Source organism: Toxorhynchites rutilus, chromosome 3 (genome assembly GCF_029784135.1).
Source record: "Toxorhynchites rutilus septentrionalis strain SRP chromosome 3, ASM2978413v1, whole genome shotgun sequence".
Taxonomy (NCBI): Eukaryota; Metazoa; Arthropoda; class Insecta; order Diptera; family Culicidae; genus Toxorhynchites; species Toxorhynchites rutilus.
In genome coordinates, this window is record NC_073746.1 from 137,529,023 (window position 1) to 137,554,076 (window position 25,054).

At 38.6% G+C, this 25,054-nt stretch overlaps 1 protein-coding gene across 2 annotated transcripts in view; it reads left to right on the forward strand.

Moving 5' to 3' along the window:
- The window catches only part of LOC129780282 (neural cell adhesion molecule 1-like), an 876,690-nt gene that overhangs the window by 602,303 nt on the left and 249,333 nt on the right, over positions 1–25,054 (forward strand). For both annotated transcript variants that reach the window (XM_055788354.1, XM_055788355.1), the window contains one exon: positions 24,640–24,754. In XM_055788354.1, coding sequence (XP_055644329.1) covers positions 24,640–24,754 — 115 coding nt within the window. The remainder of the gene's footprint in view (positions 1–24,639; positions 24,755–25,054) is intronic.

The following is a 25,054-nucleotide window of genomic DNA, read 5'->3' on the forward strand; positions in this document are numbered from 1 at the left end:
TGAGTGATAATGGCAGAAGGATTGTGATTAGTCGTTTGATAGTGCGTATCACGATAGAAGATGCCGAAGTGATATGAGATATGATGAAAAGCTGTGGCCCTGGACGAGATGACTCCTGTGTTCTTTTTTTTATCCCATTTATTTATTTCAGGCTCATTAGCATTTTAGCTGTAACAGAGCCGAATTTTAATCGTGTACATGTCACATGGTTATCATATCTATAATTATAGCACATTACATTACACAGTTGCCATTCGCCAGTATTCCTTCTATACCATTGCATATGGTACATTTACACAGTAGCCATTTAGGCGTAAGAGTATTCTGTATTGTATTTTTCTTCCATTATCCAGTTTGACCATCGGACAGCGGAGAAAGTTGATTGATTATTGTTGAGCTATTTATAGAACAGCAGCCCGATGTGTCTTGCAGAGCAGAGCAGTTGTATGGATGAATCGATCTAATTTCGACCGTGGATCGATTCTCCATCGCTGATGATTGTTGCGTGGACGTAGCTATTCTGTAACAACACAAAGATGGTCAATGAGGGTCCTGAGTTTTGAACTCACGATCGATCGCTTACTAAGCGAACGCGCAACCAATGTGGCTACGGAGACCCCCCTCTCCTGTGTTCTGTATGGATGAAAGAATGAAAAAAAAAACGTTAAATAAGATAATGATCATTATCGTAAAAATTTCTCTAAACTAACTGTTACTCTATTACAAGAACACATATTTGAAAAGGTATTTTTACTTCATAACTGTTACTTTCTAAGTATGTTTATTCAACCATTTTCGTTTCAAAACCAATGGAACCCAATGCTATATGCCTCAATGCGAATCTTAATTGGACTTACAACATCTAAGACGATATATAAAACATATGGGAAATCACTTTTTCGAATATTCCTCAACTTTTCCAATTTTTCTCGCTGCATGAACTTTCCTCAAGTTAAGATAAACACAAAAAAGTCACAGGAGGGTTTTATCCGAGACACGACCGCATAGTTGATGTAGGATTGCGTTATTTATATTGCCTGCTGATTTTGGATATGTTTGAAGAATTACATCGTTAAATTCTTTGATAATTATTTGGTGGTCCTGACTACTAAAACTTATCAAGAAAATACCAGATTTGGCATGCGAAGGTTTTAGGGGGCACAAAACGTTTCTATGGCGAATAGACACTCCTCCCGTCTCTCTGAGGGGGAAGGGGGGCTGCCACACAAATTAAACACAAATTTCCGCATAATTCAAGAACAAATCAAGCAAACGGAATTAAATTTGGCATGTGGAGGTTTCATGGGGAAGAAACATTCCTAAGGTGGCTCGACACTACACTCCCCTCTCTAAGGGGGTCTCCCATACAAATGAAACACAAATTTCTGCATAACTCGAGAACTAATCAAGCAAACGAAGCCAAATTTGGCATGTGGAGATTTTCAGATGCAATAAATATTTCTATGGTGGTTCGACACTCCTCCCTCTCTCTTAGGGTGGGCTGTCAAATGGAGCCAAATTTGACATGTGAAGATTTTAGGGGGCACGAAACGTTTCTATGGTGAATAGACATTCCTCCCCCCTCTCTAAGGGGAGAAGAGGAGAGGGGTTTGTCTTTATTCTATCATATTTTCTGTTTCAAACATTTATTCCATGTAACTGAGAAACATGTTATTTACAAGTGGTTGAAAAATCTTGAACGCGAATTGTGTCTGAAAATAATCTCATTTTATAATGATGAGTTTTGGTAGAAGTACTAGGAATTTCATAGTAAAAGGTAAATTCAACGGGGTCGATTAGAATATCAATCAATGAACAGTTCTGCGATTGGACTCATGAGCTTGCGCTTAGTGAGAAAACGTGAATGTTTGTGAGATGGTATTGATCATAAAAAACAGATTTTGGGCGGGACGAAGTTTGCCAGGTCAGCTATTTGTTCTATAAAAATAGACCCGAGATGATTATTATATTATAGCCGCCCCATACGAAGCAATGAAAATATCGCGGCCGCAAATAGTAAATCCATCCGAAATTAGCCAAATCAGTCAATTGCACGACGTTCTCTAGAACTGGACATCTCTCAAACCTCATTGTGGTGTATTTTGCGAAAAGTTTTTGGGCTACATTCTTACAAGATCAAATTGACTCTAGAACTAAAGCCACTTGACCATATGAAGCGCCGAAACTTCTCCGATTGGGCTCTGGCGAATCTTTTATCACAAAATCATCTTCAGCGATGAGGCTCGTTTCTGGCTAAACGACAATGGTCAACAAGCAAAATGTGCGTTATTGGTCAGATGCAAATCCATTTGTGCTTCAAGAAACACTTTCGCATCCGCAAAAAATACTGTTTGGTGTTGTTTTAATGCCGGTTTTAATGCCCAATCACTGGCCGTATTTCTTCGGCCGTATATCGCGACATGTTGGAAAACTGTTTTCGACCAGAATTAGAAGATCTTAACATCAATGATATGTAATTTAAACAAGACGGTGGTACTTGCCACACAGCGCACGTTATAATGGATGTATTCAAAAGTAAGTTTGGTGAATGTGTTATTTAGAGAAATGGACCTGTCGATTGGCCGCCTCGTTAATGCGATTTGGATTTCTTTTTATGGATCTATGTCAAGTAGGGTGGCAATGGATGTATGGAAAAAAATTCATCATCGAATTTCAAAACCGGCCATGTACATTTTGTTTATTGACCCAAAAAATGACCTGTGCAAAATGCCAGCTCAATTGAACATGATTTAGGAGTGCCTCAAAGCTCTCAAAATTTTGATTTTTTCATCCTCGAAAATCTTCCAAGTAAAAGAAGATTAGTAAAGGAGTAAAGGAAATTTAGAAAAACGAGTTTTTTTATCGATGTCAAATGACTTAAAAATGCATAGAACATCAAGATTTGATGTTATCTCGCAAAAAAAATTTTGACCGAAAATCGACGTTTTGGGATTGAGAGGCAATGAAGGTATGGAAAAAAAATAATTATCGAATTTAAAGAACCGACCATGTACATTTTGTTTATTGGCTTAAAAGAATGACCTAAAACATGATTTAGGGGTGCCTCAAAGCACACAAAGTTTTGATTTTTTGGTCACTCAGGTCCCAAAAAGTCGATCTTCGGCCTAAAATTTTTTTGCGAGATTACATCAGATCTCGACGTTTTATGCATTTTTAAGTCATTTGGCATCGAAAAAAAAACGATTTCCTAATTTTTTTCGATTTTCGAGGATAAAAAAAATCAAAATTTTTAGAACTTTGAGGCATCCCTAAATCATGTTCAATTAAGCTGGCATTTTGCACAGGTAATTTTTTTGGGTCAATAAACAAAATGTACATGGTCGGTTTTTGAAATTTGACATGACCATTTTCGCTGCTACCCTAATGTCAATTCACTGGTCTAGCCAACAACGGATCGATCGCTGTAAACGGGTCTGTGGTGGCCATATGACTGAAATAGAATTTCATTCTTACAATGTAAGAGTTGAACTACAAAGAATAAATTTGAACTCTCTACCTTCCCTCATGAATCTACCTATCGAAAATATTGGCCCCTATTTAATCGAACGGTCGATTGAATCACTATAACTATCACACCGAATATATTTTCGTATATTGTAAATCGGTAGAATCTCATCGAATCGTGTCATTTCTCGAACGCCGGCGAATTACATATTTTGAAACATTGCCGAAATGTTACCCAAATCAAAAGATCAGGAATACAACAAGCAAACCGAACAGCTCGGAAAATTATGTCGACAGCTTTTACCCGAATGTATCTATAACAGCAAAATAGAGCTAACGAACAAAATTCTGTTCAACTTGAATTGCATAATAGAGTCCAATATTTATTTCTAGAAATTTCCGATTTCTCATTCAATAGTGGCTCCATTCATGAATATATTTCTTGAATGAAATTTGCGCAATTAATTCACATCACTTATCATAGTTTCAATATCAAAGTAACAATAATTCATTAAAACTCACATTCGTAGTTTTCAAAGGCGAAGTTTTGTCCAAAAATTTAGCTCATATCAATTATTTATAAGGTCTCGCATATCAATAGAAACAAAATTGTGTTTGTTTCCGAAATTTTCCAGCTTTTTCAATTGGTCATTTAACAAATGATATTCCTGGAGAAAACATTGTTTAAATTGTTCCTAGTGACAATTTTTTGCTTAATCACAATTTATGGTCGAACAACAGGATGTGTTAATATTAAACAACTAACAATCTGAATGAAAATATTAAAACGGAAACTTTAACGAAGAAATATCTACTCTTCCAACTAATATGATTTATTGAGCATAATCACCTTATGAATCACCTTCCACGGCAAAAAGCTATTTAATCCATTGCGTTTGGAGGTGACACTACCCTTGACCAGCTGGCGGGTGCCTAGGGCTACCTACGCGGGTGACCGGTAGACCGCGGACTACCGTTTGGTAATCCCTGATCTGGAACATCCCACAAATGCCCTATGGGGTTCATTGGGGTGGTGATTGGGGTGGCGCTTTGAGCTGATGGGGAGTATTATATAGCAGCCAGAGACGTACCGCTTCCGCAGTATGTTTAGGTCGTTGTCTTGTTGGAAGTAGAAATTTGCTCCCTATACCCAAACACTTTTCATCATATTATCTTCTAAATATTTGAATAATTCTCCTTTTTCATGATATCATCTACAAATACCAATTCCCCGACACCGGATGCTGCCATACAACCCCAGAGCATGACTGGTGTACTTCCATGTTTAACAATAGCTTGAACATTTTTCTTCTGCAGCTCAGTACCCGGTTTTCGCCATACCAATACCCTTCCATCTGATTTGTAAACATTGAATTTGCTCTCATCGATCATCATCATCAATACATTGTTCCAGAAACTAATTGGGTGATTTTGGTAATCTTACGCAAAGTTCAACCTTTGCTAATAAGAGGCTTTTTACGACAAACACGGACACTATATTGGGCATTATTCAACACTATGCGCACCGTTCTGGAATGAACATCTCTCCCATTGAACTCCAGCAGCTCTCCACGCACTTTTGATGAGGTTGTTTTCGGTTCTTTCTCAATGATTTGTATTCTTTTTTGCTCCGTTAACTTGCAAGGACGTCCCGTCCTAGATTTTTGTCAAAGTTCTCGCTGTTTATTGATAATATCCCGACCGTTGTTCTTTGCCTACCAACACTCCTAGCTATTTCGGAAACTGTTTTATTTGAACAAATTCAAAACAATTTTCCTTTCTTCAACTGTAGTTTCCTTGCCTTTCCTGCCCATGTTATTACCACGAAATAAAAATTATACGAACGCAGCCGATTTTTATTACACACTAGCTGACCCGGCAAACTTCTTCTCACCCAAAATTTGTTTTTTATGATCAATACCTTCAAACATTCACGTTTTCTCACTAAGCGCAAGCTCATGAGTCCAATCGCAGAACTGTTCATTGATTGATCTTCTAATCGACCCCGTTGAATTTACCTTTTACTATGAAATTCCCAGTACTTCTACCAAAACTCATCATTATAATATGAGATTATTTTCAGACACCATTCTCATTCAAGATTTTTCAACCACTTGCAAATAACATGTTTCTCCTTTTCATGGAATAAATGTTTGATACAAAAAACATGACAGAATAAAAACAGACCCCTCTCCTCTTCTCCCCTTAGAGAGGGGGGAGAAGTGTCTATTCACCATAGAATCGTTTCGTGCCCCCTAAAATCTTCACATGCCAAATTCGGCTCCATTTGCTCGATTAGTTTTTGAGTTATGCAGAAATTTATGTTTCATTCGTAAAACAACCCACCCTAGGAGAGAAGGGAACCACCTTAGAAATGTTTCTTCCCCATAAAACCTCCACATGCCAAATTTAGTTACATTTGCTTGATTAGTTCTTAAATTATGCGGAAATATGCTTCATTTGTATGGCAGCCCCCCTCCCCCCTCAGAGAGACGGGAGAAGTGTTTATTCAGCATAGAAACGTTTTGTGTCCCCTAAAACCTTCGCATGCCAAATTTGGCATTTTCTTGATTAGTTTCTGAGTTATGCAGAAATTTGTCTTTCATTTCTACGGCATCTCCCCCTTAGAGAGGGGGTGGAGTGTCTAACCACCATGAAAACATTTATTGTGCCCTAAAAACTCCATATACTTAATTTGGTTTCGTTTGCTTGATTAATTCTCGAGTAATGCAGAAATTTGTGTTTCATTTGTATGGCAGACAGTTCTCGATGTTCTCGAAAACACTGATTAATATTAAATTAGTGATGGCATTGAGTGGAAGCTAAAAGTTATTTCAAGATATCTATATCCAGATAAAGGATAGTCTGGATGTCTGAAGGATCCAGAAAAATTCTGGAGTATTGACAATACTGCTTGCATGTATTTGCAATACCGATTTCCCCGGGCTCTTGGATTTTGGTTGCTTTCGGGAATCGATCAATCAGAACACGTGATTTCCATTGAGATAATGCTAGAGATTATCAATTGTTCGATAGTAAGTTTCATGACAGATATTATTTTATTCAATGTAGCAAATTGTTATGGAGTGCCCAAATCGATGGACGCAAAAACTCTCAACAATTCATCATGAAATTACTGAGTAATATCCGTTTGAAATTGGATATTTTCGCGATGCATGCGATTTTAGATTTTTTTTTTCAATTTGTACCCTTGTTTAATGAGATCTAATTAAGGTAAATGATTTCGGTTTGTCCGGTCGAAAATATGATCATGGTTTGTCCACTTTTTGAAATGCTCTAAATCAGCACACCTTTGTCAAATCAGGTATTCGAATATTTCAAAACTTATAAATAAAAATATCTTTTTCATGATTTACAGTAGTTTTATAGTATATTTTTACGGGATCACGTGTTTTAAAAGATTTTAAAATCTACTTTCTATTGGTGTCAATGCACCCCTCATTCGAGCTAACTTTTAATCGATCACCAGATGATTATTTAGCACGTATTCAGGCCTTCTCTAGATTATAACACATTTGCATCAAATTTACATAGCTAAACCATTAAATCAACACATTTTGATGAACTCAATTCTGATCATGAGTTGTCCAATTCAATAATGTTGTTTTATCCACATGATTTCTATGACAACCGCTTGGCGCGCTTAAGTTTGTTTATTGTGTCCTTCGCACATAGCAGAAATAAAGATTCTCTGTGTTGATTGTGTTGAGGTGAACACTTTGAAAATGCCCAAGAGAAGGCAATATTCTGAAGAAAGCCTAAATGATGAATGGATCAATATAATGACAGTAAACTCAAGCAATGATAAATGCAACATCTACTTGAGAATTCAAATGTTTTCATTTAAAAATGGTGATTTCTAAAACCGGACAAATCATGATCACTTTTTGGACAAGCCATGATCAGAGGTGGTCAAACCATGATCATAATTTCTCTTTGAGGAAAATCGTTATAAATTATTTAAATAAATTCAACGTCTAATGGTTGTACTATCTAAAAGATACTTGGGACTTTTCAACAAACCCAAACTATCGTATCGATTATTTGTGATTTTCATGAAGAAAAATCGATTTGCATTTACTAGTTGCGTAAAAACACCCCAAATCGGACAAACCAAGATCATTTACCCTAGTTATAATGTAGCAAGAAAATGAAAAATGTAAAACGTAAAATGACACGAATGCCACGCATTTAGTGGTAAAATGTCACAAATAAATAAATAATAATAATAATAATTTGTACCCCTAATGTATTCCCGAAAAACGTAATCCTACGTTGAAAAACAAATTAAAATGGGTCGGTAGTATTTCCGCATGACGTTCATTATATTGTTGCTATTAATCTACAGGCACAATGGAATGAGAATGTAAGATTTACCTCGAATGAAAAACTTTATTTTTTTAACAAATCATTTATCAGTCTCATCGTTTATGGATGGAAACCTCTTTCCCATCTTCAGCCTCATCGATTCCCCCAATTTCGACATTTCGAGCGACCAGAATGGCAGCAAATAAATAACTCTATGCCAGTGGGCACCAACCCACCTCCAATATTCTCTTCGGGAGAACAAAAAAACCTGCCACACTGCCCACTATCTCCAGGCATGTGTACTTATCCTAATAAATCTCTACGAAAAAGGATTTCGGAACGTCACTTGCTATCCGTTTATTTTTCTTGGAGCAACACTCGAATCGAAGATTGACCTCTCCGTAGAGACGTCGGGAAATCAAGGCGGTGTACAAACTCTTGGACCACAGTTCGAGAGCTGCCGGGCTCAAACACATTGTGTGTGGTCCGATATCCAGTTCAAGGATCAATTGCTATATTTTTTCGTTTCACACCGCACTGCAGGACGATGGGTGTGTGTGTGTGTGTGTGTTCGTAATGTGGGAATAGCGTTTCAAGAAGATCCACTCGGTGGCACCAAACGGTGCAGCGAAAGATGCGATGATTGTGGATAACCCGTTTTTGGGTGCAAATGCACTGTATACGGTTACAACCGTTATCGTAAGTCGCCCTCCTTGACTTTACTATATGATATCGAAACTGGAGAAAGAAATATTGTCTCTTCAGTCGTTTATCACTAAAGATCCAAGTTTTAATTGAAGTGGACTTTGGTTTTGCATTGAGATTGAAAAACTACGCTCCTTCGTTTACGAAACCAACAGCATGTGACAACTTCTTCTCTTTATGTTCACCCACCACCCAACAAAACACCAAATGTGACCAAATACCACAGAAAACGAAAAAGGAAAAAAAGTGTTTCGGAAAGGATTATCCTGTGCACAAACAACACCTCTTTCGTAATTCCTTTCAGTCCCAACGCAACAATGACACGGCTTCCAGAGCAGCAAATGTGGATCGTGCGAAGGCTCGCAAAGGGTTCCGCATGTTCGTGTAGGAAAAGTTGTCCCGTACAGAGAAAGGCTTTGTTCGTATTTCCATTGAAATGCGACTGCATTCAAAAATGAATAACAAAAAAAAACAAATATTTCCTTGCATGTTTCATGGTGACAATTTGTTTTTTTTTATAAATATGACGCTCAATGGCGCAGGTGAGTATTATCTTCATTTTCTTGAATTTCCAGTATGGGTTCTTCGTGGATTTCCAATTCGCATTCAGATTCACTTATCACACATGATGTGATAAGCGAAAATATTGATTCATAGAACGCTAATACATTTCGTTTTTCATTTCTACCACTCTGTTCAATATGAGTTTTCAGAGATATATAGAAACGAATTGAAGTGTTTAGAATTTTAGAATTTGATCGATTTCTTTTCATCAACTGTTTCTTTAGTTGATAAGTCAACTGCAAAACTGTTCCAATTTGAGTTTGCTATACAATCCGAGTGAGAAGATTTTGAATGTTTGAATGTGTTGGCAGTTATGTTATGACCAAAAGAGAGAGTAGATGTAGAGAAATCGATGATGTCACTTACACCCCTTTCATTTTGAGCCCCTCAAATGATGTTACAAAAAACAAAATGAAACTAAATAATCAACAATATAGCAGCAGTATAGTGTTCGTCAAGACCAGATCGGGAACATATTTATTCAAATTTGGATCACCACATATATCTATTTGATCCTGGGTAGATATACCTAATTTTGTCGACACCAATCTCACGCGCAAGCATCCTTCGCTGTGTCATAGCCGTCTTACCTTGGCTAGATGATGTGACGTGAGACAACACTTATTCGCTAGCGACTTCATCCACTCGGGGTTTTCGCCGCTGTTATGTTTTAATTATGTAAATGTACTATAACCTCCCACAAAGCGGATTACGTTAATGACGATAACAACTGCATGCGGCGCTGTGATGATGGGCGTTGTGGCTGCGGCCAAAAATCGCTCGTTCCAGCATTCCCCGTAATTCTTCCCTCCATTCACGGTACTTATCCGATCCCTCGGCTCGACGGGCGCAAGTCAGGAATATTAAAACTCCCCACGGTCGGGGTTCAGAAGGATGAGCGATACGGCGTTGTAGCTCCGCTGTTAGTGAGAACTACTTTGTCTCCTGGCTTTGACAAGAAAAGCGATTACATTGTGGCTTCTGGTAACTACACCCCAAAAGCGGCAACGGGAAGCCGTGCATTTTGGCCACGGGTACAACTTGGCCTCACTTTTTTGAAGGTGAAGAGAGAAAGCTCGCGAAACTTTATCCCCGCTTCATGGTTTAGCAATTACATCGGATTAAATGATTGTCGCAACCAAGCTCACTAATCAACGTAGGATTTTAGAATGTGTGTTGACGTTTGAGCAAATTTGGATAATTTCAAATATTTTCAAATGAGACATTACAAAATTGTGAGCACTTGCTTATGTATATATTTTATTTTATTCTTTGCTAAACCTGATAAAAGTAACGATAAAATATAACTAGATAATAGTATTGTACGTATTACTATTACGTATATATTACTGTTGAATATAGCACATATTTTATGCCCACGCCATAGCTTGTGTTAGCGGGCGCGGTTTAGACGAGATTTTTATCTCGCTTTTCTGACAGCCCGAATTGTACGACTGATAACGATTGTGGTTAATACCGAGTCAACCCAACTGTATCAAATCAGTTCCATTTCGTAAGCAGAGCAGACCAGTACTACAGTCGAGTGTTTCTAAGTGTTAATAAGTAAAACCAAAAATAAAATTCGTGTTACCTGCGAAAAAGATTTATATAAAGAAATACAAGAAAGTGACTTACCTTACTTACCTGGAGTTCGCTGTAATCCGCCGATGGTTCGCTGCTGCTTGTCTTCCTCGCTGTTCGCCGTCACTACTGCTGAAGAAGATCCTGAAAGGACGAATTGTACTACTTACCTGTATCGTCTGCTGCTTCTGCTGCTACGGAGTGGGCTGTTAAAAAATAACACAACGTAGCGCCAACAATTACTATTTATTAAATTGCAATATCTCATTTCCATGTTTGAGAATTCATTAACACTGAATGCTGCATAGAATTATAGCAAATAAATATATATTAGTAACTTAAAAAAGTATGTTCCTTGAATTTTTCAAACTCTATGTGCACTCTATGACTTTTGTTTTAGTGCTATTTTTTGCCTCATCGTGCACTTCCATTACTTGTATGTATCTGGGCTAGATCGATAAGGAGACGCATAGTGTTTTTGAGACAACCATGAGTAATTCCAAATGAAATCTTCTTAAAAATGCAGATTTTAAGGTCATGTATTTTTAATTCAAATGAAAGTTTGCATTTGGGCTGGAGGAAATATGAGTTTTCCACAGCAAATGGCATTTTTTTGACTCAAGCGTAACTTTTGAAAAAGGCGTATCGATTTCAGTAAGAGAAATCTTCAATAATTTATATCTCGAAAACTATGAGTTGTACCGAGTTAGTGTCTTAGAAAGAATTATACAGTATTGGTTATACTGTTTTTTGGAAAAAGTTATACAGTAATGGTGTATTTGGAAAAGTTGTTTGAAATCTTAGGCAAATTCATAAAATTTCATTAACATGACGGTACAATACGACAAACATATTAAAATGGGCCTATTTACTATAAAAAAGACAATAATTGGAAATATTTTTTTTAAATATGAATGACTAAAATGAATGAATGACTGTATTTAGAAGGAGATTGATTATGAGATTTTTTGTTTTATATCGCATCAGAATTCATAATTTGTGGCTAAAATTGATTGTTAACATACAATAATTCTAAGTTTCGAAAATTCACAAAAGATCAATGTTCCACAAATTTCGCCAAAAATGATTTTACCATCTTGGAATGAAAAAAATTAAAAAAATTAAAAATACATATTTTAGATACTGCAAATAATTTTTTTTTGTAAATAAAGAAATGGGTGGGTTATATCTATGATATTACCGCAAGGTTGACGTGGGACTACCTTAGCTCAGTAATCATTTGTTTGTATTGATCAAAGTTTTGATTGAATAAAACAATTTCCGAATTCAATTGAATTCAATATATTTGCGTTGTGAGAAAAAATTTGAACAAATGCAATGTCTCTAGTGTCTGCACGATCTTACCAGGTACCTAAGTTTAGAAGACCGTGTTAGGGAAACGCATTCTAGTCTGTACAAAGGTAAGCGAGTACAAAAGTACTCGCAGTTTGCATGTATTTTCAATGCCGATTTCCCCAGACACCTTGGTTTAGAAGTCTTTATAGGTAATCAGATTTCAGTCGGAACAAAAATACTCCCAACCTGCATGAATTTGCAATCCAAATTTTCCTAGACACCTTGGTTTTGAAGCCTGTGTTGAGGAAACATATTTTAGTCGGAACAAAAATGCCCTCGACTTGCATGTATTTGCAATGCCAATTTCCCCTCGCTCCATGGATTTGAAGTCTGTGTTAAAGAAACACATTTCAGTTGGAACAAAAATACTCCCGACTTGCATGTATTTGCAATCGGTAATCGGTAATGAATTAGAGAGACTTTAAACTCTGAGAGTTCATTCGTCTCTTTATATGGTCAATGAGGGCCCTGAGTTTTGAACTCACGATCGCTCGCTTACTAAGCAAACGCGCAACCAATGTGGCTACGGAGACTCCCCCTTATTTGCAATGCCAACTTCCTCACGCTCCTTGGATTTGAAGTCTGTGTTAGGGAAACACATTTCGGTGGGAACAAAAGCTCCCCCTACTTTCATGTATTTGCGCAAGGTGCTACTGACACTCGACCGCAACGGTTATGTTTTTAGCGCCATCCTAAAAGAGAACAATAGGAATAGAAGTTTTCTCCTACTACCGAATGCAAAGCTTTTTTCAAAGCTAATTTCGGTCCTAAATAAAGCGTTTTTTGCAGCAACAGTTGTCCGGACATCAGGAAAGGAGGAAGCAGCCGAGAAGCCCCCAACGGCCATTCAGGAAGTTGGTACGGTCGGATTGGCCACTTTGGCCGGCAGTTTTCACTGCCCCTTGCGTGTCCCGCTGTTTGCACCTGTCTCATCTACATCGTTTTCCTGCCAGTGACCCGCGATTTTGGCGCAATTTCTGCTCTTCAACCATCAGCAACTCAGGAGGTGTGGAAGGAGGTCATCTTCGCTTCGTCGCTTCGAACCGCTGCGGCGATTGCCCTGCCGTCGGCGGTATCCGGTCCCTTCCCCGCTACCCCACTACCATTAGGTGGTGAATTCGGAGTGGTTCTTCGGTACGATCGGTGAGTGATAAAAATTCTTTTCATTATCAGGAGTTAGAAAGAACAGGACGCCCAGAGGGCATAGGTTAGATAATTTCTAGAACTTATCCCAAAATTTCCATAAGTGATTGCTATTTCTCAAGTGACATTTATTCAGTGATAGGTTTGCAGCAAGTGTTTTTCAGCCAGTGAATTTATCCGCAAGTGTTTTTTCCGCCAAGTGATTTCGGTGTTAGTTTTTGTAACTGCGTTGGCATTGTCCCCCGCCGTTACTGTCCTCCGCCGTTTTCGTCCCCCGTCGCACGTCGTATATTCTACCTTGGTTTTTGAATATTTTTTCCGCGCCTGGCTGTACTTCGATATAGCCAGGCTCTGATCATGGCTTCCAGCAGCTCCGGCACCGGAAGGCCAACCAATATTTATAACGGTGTTCCCACCACTCGTACCTCGCCCAGATGGGCGGACCCTTTTGGTGGCAATTTACAAATCTTACTTTTGAGAGCCACTGAAGGCAATCTTCTTCCATCGAATCCTTTAACTGTTTCCAAATCGATCCAAGGAGTAATCGGTAAGGAATTCAAAGATGCTAAACCTCAACGCGACGATAAAAATCGCCTTCAATATGCACTACATCTACGAGATGAAAAACTTGTTCAACTGCTTCTGGGTACAAAGTCGCTGATCGACGAAACACCCATTGAAATTATTTACCATCCCACCTTGAACCAACGCAAATGCGTTGTGTCCTCTCGTGACGTTATGTTTTTGAACGAAGATGTCCTCCTAACTGGACTAGCTGACCAAAACGTGATCGGTGTTAAAAAAAATTTAAGATTTGACCCAGTCATGAAGGAAAGAGTTCCTACTTCAACCATGATCCTTACCATGACCGGAACAGTTATCCCTGAAGCAATTAACTTCGGATTCCTCCGTGCTCCAACCAGAAATTTCTACCCAAACCCGATGCAATGCTTCGGATGCTTCGCTTTTGGTCACACTTCCAAAAAGTGCGCTAAAAAAATTCAACTTTGTCGCAACTGCGGTGTAGCCCACCCTGAACTTAACACAAATACTAATGATTAAGACAAAATAAAAAATTTTATTTGCAATGCACCTGCCTCTTGTGTGAACTGCAAGGGAAATCACGCCTCTACCAGTAGGAAGTGCCTAGCATGGATCGCAGAAGATAACATCACCAGAGTCCGAATCGACCAAGGTGTGTCATATAAGGAAGCTAAATCCATTTTTGAGAATAAAAATGGTCCTTCCTTTGCTAGTAAGCTACAAGAAAGACTAGACAAAATTCAGAATACAGGTTGTTCTCAATGCAAATGCAACTGCACTCAGGCTAAACTATCTTCTTCTGTCAAAGCAGTTCCAACTCCGTCCAATAATCCACAGGAATCGGAACTCAGCACCTCCTCGTCAGATTCAGAATCCGACCCAGATATTTCAATGGAAATTGAAACAACCCCCTCCAACAAGAGGAAAAATACCAACAAAAGGTCAACCTCAGATGAATTCAAATCATCAGAAGAGGAAATTTTTCGAGGAAAAGAATCCAATAGGAAGAAATCTAAGAACCAAAAATACAACTCAACCCAACCATCCAACCCATCCAAACCATCCACTTCCCTCCAACCATCCACTTCACTCCAACCAACCACCGCATCCCAAACTAAAACCTCCAACCAATCCAACCATTCAAACAAACCCATCCCACTTGCCAACAAACCAATTGCCAACGTTTCCAAAAATGACCCTAGACTAAAGAACAAATCCAGCAAATCTACCCATTCCTAATCTCATAACCTTCTCCCATCTTCGAACCCCTATTTACTTACCTCAGCCCACTTACCTTCTTCTCTTTTTAAAATCCACTCCCCTAGCTAGTAACAGCAACCCTTCGTCCTGTAACCAAGCACCCAACCGAAAACTTGCTATTCAATGGAACTTGCGTGGGCTATCCACTTCCATTAACGAAATTAAGCTAATGTTAGCTGAGGAACAACATCTCCCACTAACACTGGCTTTTCAAGAAGCCAAAAAAATCAATGTATCGCTCTTAGAGCGGGCGTTTAGCGGCAAATTTTCATGGTATTTCAAGGAAGGGCTATCCTCGGGGCTTTGTGGAGCCTGCCTCGCTGTCCTGAGTGACCTTCCTCATACCGTCATCCCCATAGCATCATCATTACAAATATGTGCGATACAACTGAAGGGACCTCTACAGGTAACCCTTGCTTCCATTTATATTCCCCCATTGCACAGTAATGACATTGAAACGCAACTTACGGACACCATCAAACAGTTACCGCACCCATTCGTCCTGATGGGTGACTTTAACGCCTCCCACTCTTCATGGGGAGGAAACAAATGTGACAAAAGAGGTAAAACAATTTTGGGAATCGTCCAAAAACTAAACCTCATCATACTTAACGATCACCGTCATACCAGGATAGATATCCATCACGGATCATCATCGGCCATTGACATCACGATTGCTTCCTGGGACCTCGCCCCCAGGTTGAGCTGGATCGTTGATAGTGACCTCAGAGGTAGTGATCATTTCCCATCCATATCCGAACCCTGTCAAGAAACCCAAACATTCGTTTGCGCAGGAAATGGATATACCAGTCGGCTGACTGGGAAGGCTTCGAATCCACAATCAACAGCTTACTTTCTGAACATGAAAGCTGCTCTGTGGAAGAATTTACAAACGCCATAATTTTAGCGGCTGAACAAAATATCCACCGTACCAGTGGCCGGCCGAAAGGCTGTCTCATGGTGGAACGATGTAGTTGTACAGGCCATCAAAAGGAGAAGAAAATCCCTCCGTATCCTACGACGCCTTCCTGATGGAAGCGCTTGCAAAATGAGTGCCCTAACAAACTTCCAAACGGCTGGAGCTCTAGCTAGGAAGGTAATAACCGAAGCCAAGCAAAACAGTTGGATGGAATTTCTTGATGGCATCAACCCTAATACTTCGACATCTGAACTTTGGAACAAGGTCAACTCACTTAGTGGCAAGAAAGCTTCAAACTGCTATTCCCTCGAAATTAATGGCATCTTCTCCGAAGATCCAGGCATCATAGCCGACCACTTTGCCACTATTTCAGCCACCTCCAACTACACTAACGAATTGCACAGCGAACAACAGCGAAATTGCTTCACTCGATCTAGCCAAAGCCTACGATACCACATGGCGCCATAACATTATCGACCAACTCCACCGATGGGGTTTTGAAGGCTCCCTCTTCAACATTCTTCGCTGTTTCCTCACCAATCGAAGCTTTCAAGTCTACTTCGGAGGAGTACTTTCGGATCACCGTTGCCTAGAAAACGGAGTACCACAAGGTTCGGTTCTATCAGTTTCCCTCTTCCTCGTTGCTATGCAGTCGGTTCTAGAGGTTATCCCTAAAAAAACCGAGGTACTGGCCTATGCAGACGATCTACTGCTGATGGCAAGAAATCCTTTCCCAGAAATGGCCCGCAGGAGACTGCAGGAAGGAATCTCGGCTGTTAGTAACTGGGCAAATTCCATTGGGTTTAAGTTTTCGGCAGAGAAGTCTAATATAATGCACTGCTGCAAATGTAAAGGTCATAGGAAAAGGTTTAGAACATGTCTAATCAATGGCAGGCCTATTAAGAGAGTCAGCTCAGCCCGAATTCTTGGAGTGTTAGCTGACAGTAACCTATCCTTCGGACAACACCTCAGATATGCTAAAGCTAGTATGAAGTGCCGCCTGCGGCTGGTGAAAGCTTTAGGTGGCCGATGCCGCTTGAGTTCTCGTAAAACCATCTGCAACATAGGCAAAAGCATTATCTTCTCTAGAATTCGTTACGGCATCGAACTTTTCAGCCGTGCCTCTTGGGCTCACTTGAATTACTTAAAGCCTGTCTACCATAGTGTGATTAGATATGCATCAGGAGCCCTTCAGACCAGCCCAATAAACGCTCTGCTTGTGGAGGCTGGCGTAGTTCCTTCCGAACACTTCCTCACAAATATCCTAGCCACTAAAGCCATCCGGACGTCCGAGAAATACCCGGATCTTGTATCCATTTACTCCAGAGCCAACATTTGGCTGCAAAATATTAGCCAAGTCACCCTCCCGACTATTGCCCCATTAAGCAGAGTCGGTCAACGCCCATGGCACGCACATCCGCCAAAGATAGACTGGTCAATCAAAAATGCTGTTAGGGCTGGGGAAGCCAGCAGCATTGTTACGGCCTGTTTTAATAACCACCTCCATAACAAGTATCACACCCACCACAGAATCTTCACAGATGGGTCTTTTGATGGCAACCTAACAGGGTTCGGAGTTTTTGCTAATAACACGGAGCTAAAATTCCAACTGCCTTCCATATGTTCGGTATACTCCGCCGAAATTGCCGCTCTCCTTGTCGCGACATCACTCTGTGATAACGACAGTAAGGTGGTGATCTTCTCTGATTCCTATAGTGCATTACGGGCGCTACAAAGTGGCGATAGTAAACACCCTTGGATACAAAGCATTGAGGAAACAATTTCAGGGAAGAACATCACTTTCTGCTGGGTCCCAGGGCACTGCGGAATCCAGGGTAATGAACAGGCTGATCGTCTCGCCAAGGAGGGTAGGTTCTCCGAACTGTGGACCACCTCCCCCCCAGCAAAAGACACAATCAAATGGGTCAGTCAATCCCTCAGATTGAGCTGGGAGAACAGTTGGTATTTTTCCCGCGACCTCTTCTTAAGAAGGATCAAGAATACTACCCTTCCCTGGAAGGATAGTATTCTCCGATCTACTCAAGTATGTCTGACAAGTTTACGTATCGGGCATACATTTTTAACACACAAATTTATCATGCGTAGATTGGAACCAACACTATGTGAGTCGTGCAATGTAAGACTCACGGTGGAACACATATTAATCACATGCCCTAAATTTAATGCTTCAAGAATAAAGTTTCAGGTTGCAGACACCATAAGGACAGCACTATCGGACGACGCCATCGAGGAAAAAAGGACCATCGATTTCCTAAAGGATACAGGTTTATTTGACCAGATCTAATGTCTAATTACTACATTTACCTATATTGATAAAATTTTGTTTGTCTCTTCTTCTACTTTCAGCAAAAGATGAGCAGGTTTTTTACGCCCCTTTTAGAAGCGAGCTCATCAAGCACACTAAAAGGGGCTTTTTCCCTGCTCCAATTGTTTCGTTGTGTTGTTGACCCCAGGGCCGTGTAGGGTGCGGCGATACGACATACATCCATAGCGGTTACTAGGACTGGGTCGAGCGAGAATAACGAAATTTGCAATAGTTTTCTTAGTTTTCCTTTCAGTTAAATTTCCCGCCCTCAAGGGCAAGAAACGAATGAACTCTCAGAGTTTAAAGTCTCTCTAATTCAATACCGATACCGATGTATTTGCAATGTCGGTTTCGCCAATGCTGCTTGGTTTTGAAGTCTGTGTAAGGGAACACATTTCGGAGAGAACAAAAGTCCCCCTACTTTCATGTATTTGCAATTCCCATTCCCCCAAGGCTGCTTGGTTTTGAAGTCTGTGTTGGGGAAACCGTAAAGTGGCCCAATCAAAACGAGGCAGTAAGGGCGTTTAGATAACGCTTAACATTTTACAGTTATTCAATTATTTACCTAATGGAAAATAACACTTTAGTAATTGCGATAGATGCGTAGAAATATTCCCTATCAATTGATGCAAACATCTTTCCGATTCAGTAGAAAATGTTCGAGTTATAAGCATTCGAAATCATGCATTTTTTCCTGCACGTTCAGTGTTTATGTTTTCATTTTACCCCCCATATATTCCGGTTAGACGTAGTCCCACGTCAGAAAAGAGTATATAAGACTATTTCTCAGTGTATATTTTTTCACGTTTAAACATCAATGCTGTATAACTCTTTCTAAGACATTACTTCGGTACGACTCATAGTTTATAAGATATAAATTATTAAAGATTTCTCTGGTGGTCCTAAAAATCATTTTTTATCCTTTTTTCCAAAAATGTTTTGTTTCTTCAAAAATTCATGACTTTTGAACAACAGGATCGATTCAGATAGATTGAAACCAATGAGCTTATTAAACTTGCGAAAAAAAATCATGTGTACTTGTCGCATAGATCCAGTCTAGTCGCATAGGAGTATTGAACGAAGACTGAAAACAAGTTACATTTGAAAAATCATGACTAAAAACGATAAAAATCACATCTCTGATTTTTAGATACGTTCTGTAAAAAAAGCTCAGCTATCAAGAAAAAAATATAACGCCTTTGGTCGCGAGACCTTGTAAACTATAAAAAACAAATACAATCAACAATTATGAAAACCAAATCCAATTTTCTCGCAAGTTTTTTTTTTTTTTCAAAATATTATTGGCTTCATATGATTGATATATTATGATATGAGATGATATCATCTCAATCGGCAGTGGCTCAAAAGTAATGAATTTTTGAAAAAATAAAGTTATGTTTGAAAAAAAATGTGTGGGTTATATCTATTATATAACCGCAAAGTTGACGTGGGACTACCTTAGCTTGGCAATCATTTGTTTGTATTGATTAAATTTCCGAATTCAATTGAATTCAATATATTTACTTTGTGAGTAAAAAGATTGTATAATGCCATGTAAGGTCAATTCATGCATTGTGATAGATTATGTTCTTCGTTACAAGTAAATTTAATGACAGTCCTTTTACGTTTGGTATGATGACATCTTGGTTTTGGAGTTAGATGGATGTTAGGGAAACACATTTCAGTCGGAACAAAAATGCCCTCGACTTACATGTATTTGCAATGGTTTGGTTTGGTTTTTGATTATAGAGACTTTAAACGTTTTCAGTTTTTTATCTCTAGCCTTGAGAAAGGCACTCGATCCCTCGTCGTCCAGCTCGTTTAGCAACGATGTTGTCCAGTCTGTGTCCACACAAAGAATGTTTTGATTTGCAATGTCAATTTCCTCACACTCCATGGATTTGAAATCTGTGTTAGGGAAACACATTTCAGTCGGAACGAAAATACCACCGACTTACATGAATTTGCAATGCCAATTTTCCCAGACACTTTGGATCTGTAGTCTGTGCTGGGGAAACACATTTCAGTCGGAAAGAAAATGAAAATTCATGCAAGTCGGAGGCATGAATTTGCAATGCCAATTTCCCCAGGCTCTACGGATTTGAAGTCTGTGTTAGGGAAACACATTTCAGTCGGTACCAAAATACCTCCGAGTTTCATGTATTTGCAATATCGATTTCTCCAACGCTGCTTGGTTTTGAAGTCTGTGTTAGGGAACACATGTATGTGAGAACAAAAGTCCCCATACTTTCATGCATTTGCAATGCTGATTTCCCCAAGGCTGCTTGGTTTTCATGGCTGTGTTGGGGAAACCGTAAATCGGGCCAATCAAAACGAGGCAGTTAGAACGTGGATTTTATGTCTCAGTAATTCTGTACCCTTCTAGTTTTTTTATGATTTCTGATTTTTTTAAATATTAGAATTTCTAGCAAGAATATGAATTAAAACTTTTTAAGAACAATATTTTGTTTGTGAGTTTAATATTTGTTTTAAGACGACCTTGCGTTTCCATTGTTTAAACCCATTCACATTCAATAAATGGAGGTGCATGATAATTTTGAGGTAAGACAGGAATACAAGCACTTCATTATATTTTAATGATCCAATTTAAAACGAACATGCATGCATGTTTTTTCGCTCGTTGGCATTCTGATATATTTCTCTCACATAAACCTTCACACCAAACACAAAAAAAAACCCTTACTTATCGTTAATCGTGACACTGTTGTCGTTTGCGCAGACTCAAAGCTTTTCGAAAACCTCGGTTTTCGCTTAACATGGCTTAACATTAACATTATTAGAAATAGTGTTGCTTGTCTCGTGTTCATCAACATTCCGGAGGTCTAATTATATATTGGAACATTGGGAAAAATATGTTGAAAAAATGTATCAGGGTAGAAGTACCTATCATCGCAATAGTACCTATTATGGTAATACGAGTGGGTTTTTTTATTACACTAGCACTATGCGTGTCCGACCGAAGCATCTTTGTTTGATCCACTCTGTTGAAAACTAAATCATAGGTAAATAAGTTAATATTCTTTGTTCAGTTTCTGAAAAGAAGCAAGAACTGCATCACAACCCTCACGCCTATATGATCCTCTTGTCAGCTAGCAGAAAGGCCTAGCAACGAGGAGCAGCAGTTATTTTCCAACCGGGAAGCACTCAACAACAGTCTTATCTAGAGATTTATTTATTTACAAATGTCAACAGGCCTAACGTTTGCCCTAATCAACATAAATCTTCTGCTATTACTACAACTACTACTATTTCTACTACATCTAACTATTACACAAGTGTCACAGAATAGAGCTTTTTAAGGGACGCACGAGACAGATGGAAGTCGAAACATGAACTACAACGATTAAACACACGACACATACTTGTTACAGGTTCGTTATAACCGTAATTGGTTCTTGCAGGTGGTATGTGTAAAAAGCTGTGTGAGCGTAATACACGACGATGAATATTTAAATTGATCAACCGAAGGAGTTCAGGGCAGTCTATATTTGAAGAAATAGGGTCGGCAGTAAATAATGCCTTGGTTACTTACTCTCTTCTTGAAGCTAATAGATGTAAATCAATTAGCCGGCAACGATCTTCATACCCAGGAAGATTCAATGGGTCATTCCACGGCAATTTTCGAAGGGCAAAACTAACGAATTTCCGTTGAATCGACTCAATTCGCTGGATACTATTATTGTAGTATGGAGACCATACTATACAGGCATATTCGAGGATCGAACGAACCAATGCACAATACAGAGCCTTCATGCAATGCACATCTTCGAAATGTTTTGTTGCCCGAAAAATAAAGCCAAGAGTTTTAGACGCCTTAGAGGTGATGTATGAGATGTGATCTCGAAAGGTTAACTTGGAATCTAACATGATCCCAATGCCTTTGATAACATTAACACGGTTTAAAATTTCATCGCGCTCTCAAAAACAATGGAAGATCTATTGCGTGTAAACGAAATAACAGAACATTTCGAAGGTTTCAAAACCATTCTATTGGTTGTGCACCATTCCGCAAAAATATTGAGCTGCTGTTGTAGAAATTCTTCATCTTCAGTAGACTTCACAGGAAGGAACAGCTTAAAGTCGTCTGCATAGGATAGTTTTAAGCATCTCAAATGTGAATTAACGTCATTGAGATACAGCAGGAAAATATACGGACCGAGATGACTCCCTTGTGGAACGCCAGATGACACACGAAAAGGAGTAGATATAATGTCGCCGATTTTCACCGACATCTCACGATTGACGAGGTATGAACGTAACCAATTGAGAAAGGGGCTGTGGAACCCCAATCGTTCAAGTTATATTCAGTATCCTGTCTATCCGCTCAATATTTGATATTCTGCCGGATACCGGATATTAAAAAAAAAACATAAATTTCTCATTAACAGAAGATAAATCGTAACCGGAACTTATAATGCTTGTTAATTCTTTTTTGATTTGTAGTTAATTAAATGCTCTCTCTCTCAGATTATCATACCAAAAGTTCTTATTTTTATAAATTTTGAAAACAAATAATTGGTGGATGTTCTTTGCATATTGAAATTATGTGGCACAAAATCTGTCTGGAAGGCCACGGTTATTGTAAGAGAGAGTCAATGAAGAGAATCGAATAAAGCAAAAGCGAAAGCAGAAGGCGAAAATTGCCGAATAATGAATAATTAATAATGAGTCTTGTACGGAATTTATTGGAATTTTCAAAACTGCCTTCTGATTTGGGAATAATCGCATTATTGAAAAAGTATTCGTTATAGAAAGGTAAATTTTTCATTCTATCGAAACTTTTTCCTGTAGTAAAATGACCTACAGGAGTGTTCTTGGAATCAAATGAATGCTGATTGATAAGGTTAATCTGGTTTACTATTGACTTGGTTAATAAAACACTGTGTTACTCTACAAAATCTTTAAAAAAAACAGAAAAAAAATCGATTTTTTTCCAGTATTGTTATTTACTACATCTACACACAAAAAGCATTCAAGTATTACATCTCAAAACTTGAAGATTTATATGAAGCTTTAAAATTATGTATATCCCATCTTCATGCGTTGATTTTTCACAAAGTTACAGCGTTTCTAAAATCACTTAACAATGTCGACTTCGCGCTCCGTTCCCCTATTTTTTGTCGAGTATAGAATTCCCGACATAGAATTGCATACTAGAAATAAGTTATAGAGGCAGAGTTTTTTTTTTAAATTATTATTGAAGTATTATTTGAATCCTATTAACACTTTTCCCATGTGACTATTACCATAATAGGTACACTTATTACGAAACTCTGGAAACACTATTACCGTAATGAGTACATTAAAGTGGCATTTTCAAACATGTTTTTATACAATTTAGTTAATGATTCAGTGAGAATCTTTAAAAACAGAGTCCAAAATACTAGAAAAAGTATACTTTTGTATTGTTTTGAACTAAAATAGAGTATTTATTCGCAAATTTTTGCAAGTCGGTGACATATCTCCTCCATAATTGGTACACTTACCCCATATACAATATTTTGAACACAATAATCATTCGATTACATTCAACTGAGAACTTGTCTATATAAGGAGTAGAATATAAGGAATAGACTAGTTCTCAGCTGAATTTAATCGAATGATTATTGAAAAATTCTTGGAATTCTATTAGAATATATATATAACGTCAGTATTGACGAATACGTTTGAAGTAGAATTTTGCCCCAAAGCAGTTGTTTTACTTCTCAATGTTCAATGTTCACATTTCGGCGTTCTATCTTTCAAATCATAAGGAGAGGATATCAGAACATAATTCTCGTTATTTGTCGTGAGTATAAATTTAAAATCGTAATCTTCAATCTAAAATTCATTATCCGGAAACATGAATTTGTGGTCTGGATTGTGTGATCTGAAATTCAACATTTGAATTGTGCAATCTGGAAATTAAAACCTTTACAATAGAGCAGAAATTGTGAGAATATATATCCATCAGAAAGTCGTATGAAAGAATTAGATAAATGTCTATGAATTTTCAAACGATTATTTCAACCTTGGAAGTTACGTATGAGGCTGTGACGCTAACTGCACCACCGTCGACGTCGTCGTAAGAAAAACAATGTTCATTATGCATAGCAAACAATTTTTTTTTAAATAATCAAATTAAATACTACATTTAGCGCATTGGATTTTCATTGAAATATATTGCCGCGGAATCATAATGTTTTCACTGTCATTGTATTTCCGCGGCGGTATAATTTAATTTTCGAAAATGATCATTGTAAGTCAGTGTTAAGCGTAAGTGAAAAACTTTCTAGCTTGAACGAAACCTCACGAGGTGCTGAAAATCTACGCGAAAAAATCCATTCGTCTCCATATTTCACTCAAAGTAATATACAACACAACACAGGAACTCATAAATTCACGTTAATCTGACTGCTCTTCTTCGCTCTTCTCCGCTCCTTCACAGCTTCGACGTCCGGGGGAAACCTCTCCAGCAAGCACGACACTGGTCAGCGCCGGAAAGCTTTGGTCCACGGGCGCATTTCAACACCGACACGGATCCTGCCACGCTGGACATCCAGGTATGAAGCGAAAGTTTGCTCTCTCACAACATGCTTCCTTCTTGATTTTTTGTTGATGTTTCTGTTTCGTCCGACCCCAGAATGTGTTTTTGTTTGGCGAACTTCGGAAACCTCTGTTTACACATAATCTATCCTCCGGAATCCCCACACTCCCATGAGTAACTTCAGCTGTCCCAAATGTGCTGACAACACCAGCCAGAAAAAAGAGACGTTTGTGGACACCCCCTCCCACCGCGAAAGATGAAACTTGCTGCCAAATTTTTGCTATCTTCCCCGCTTGCTTCCACTTTCACCGATAGT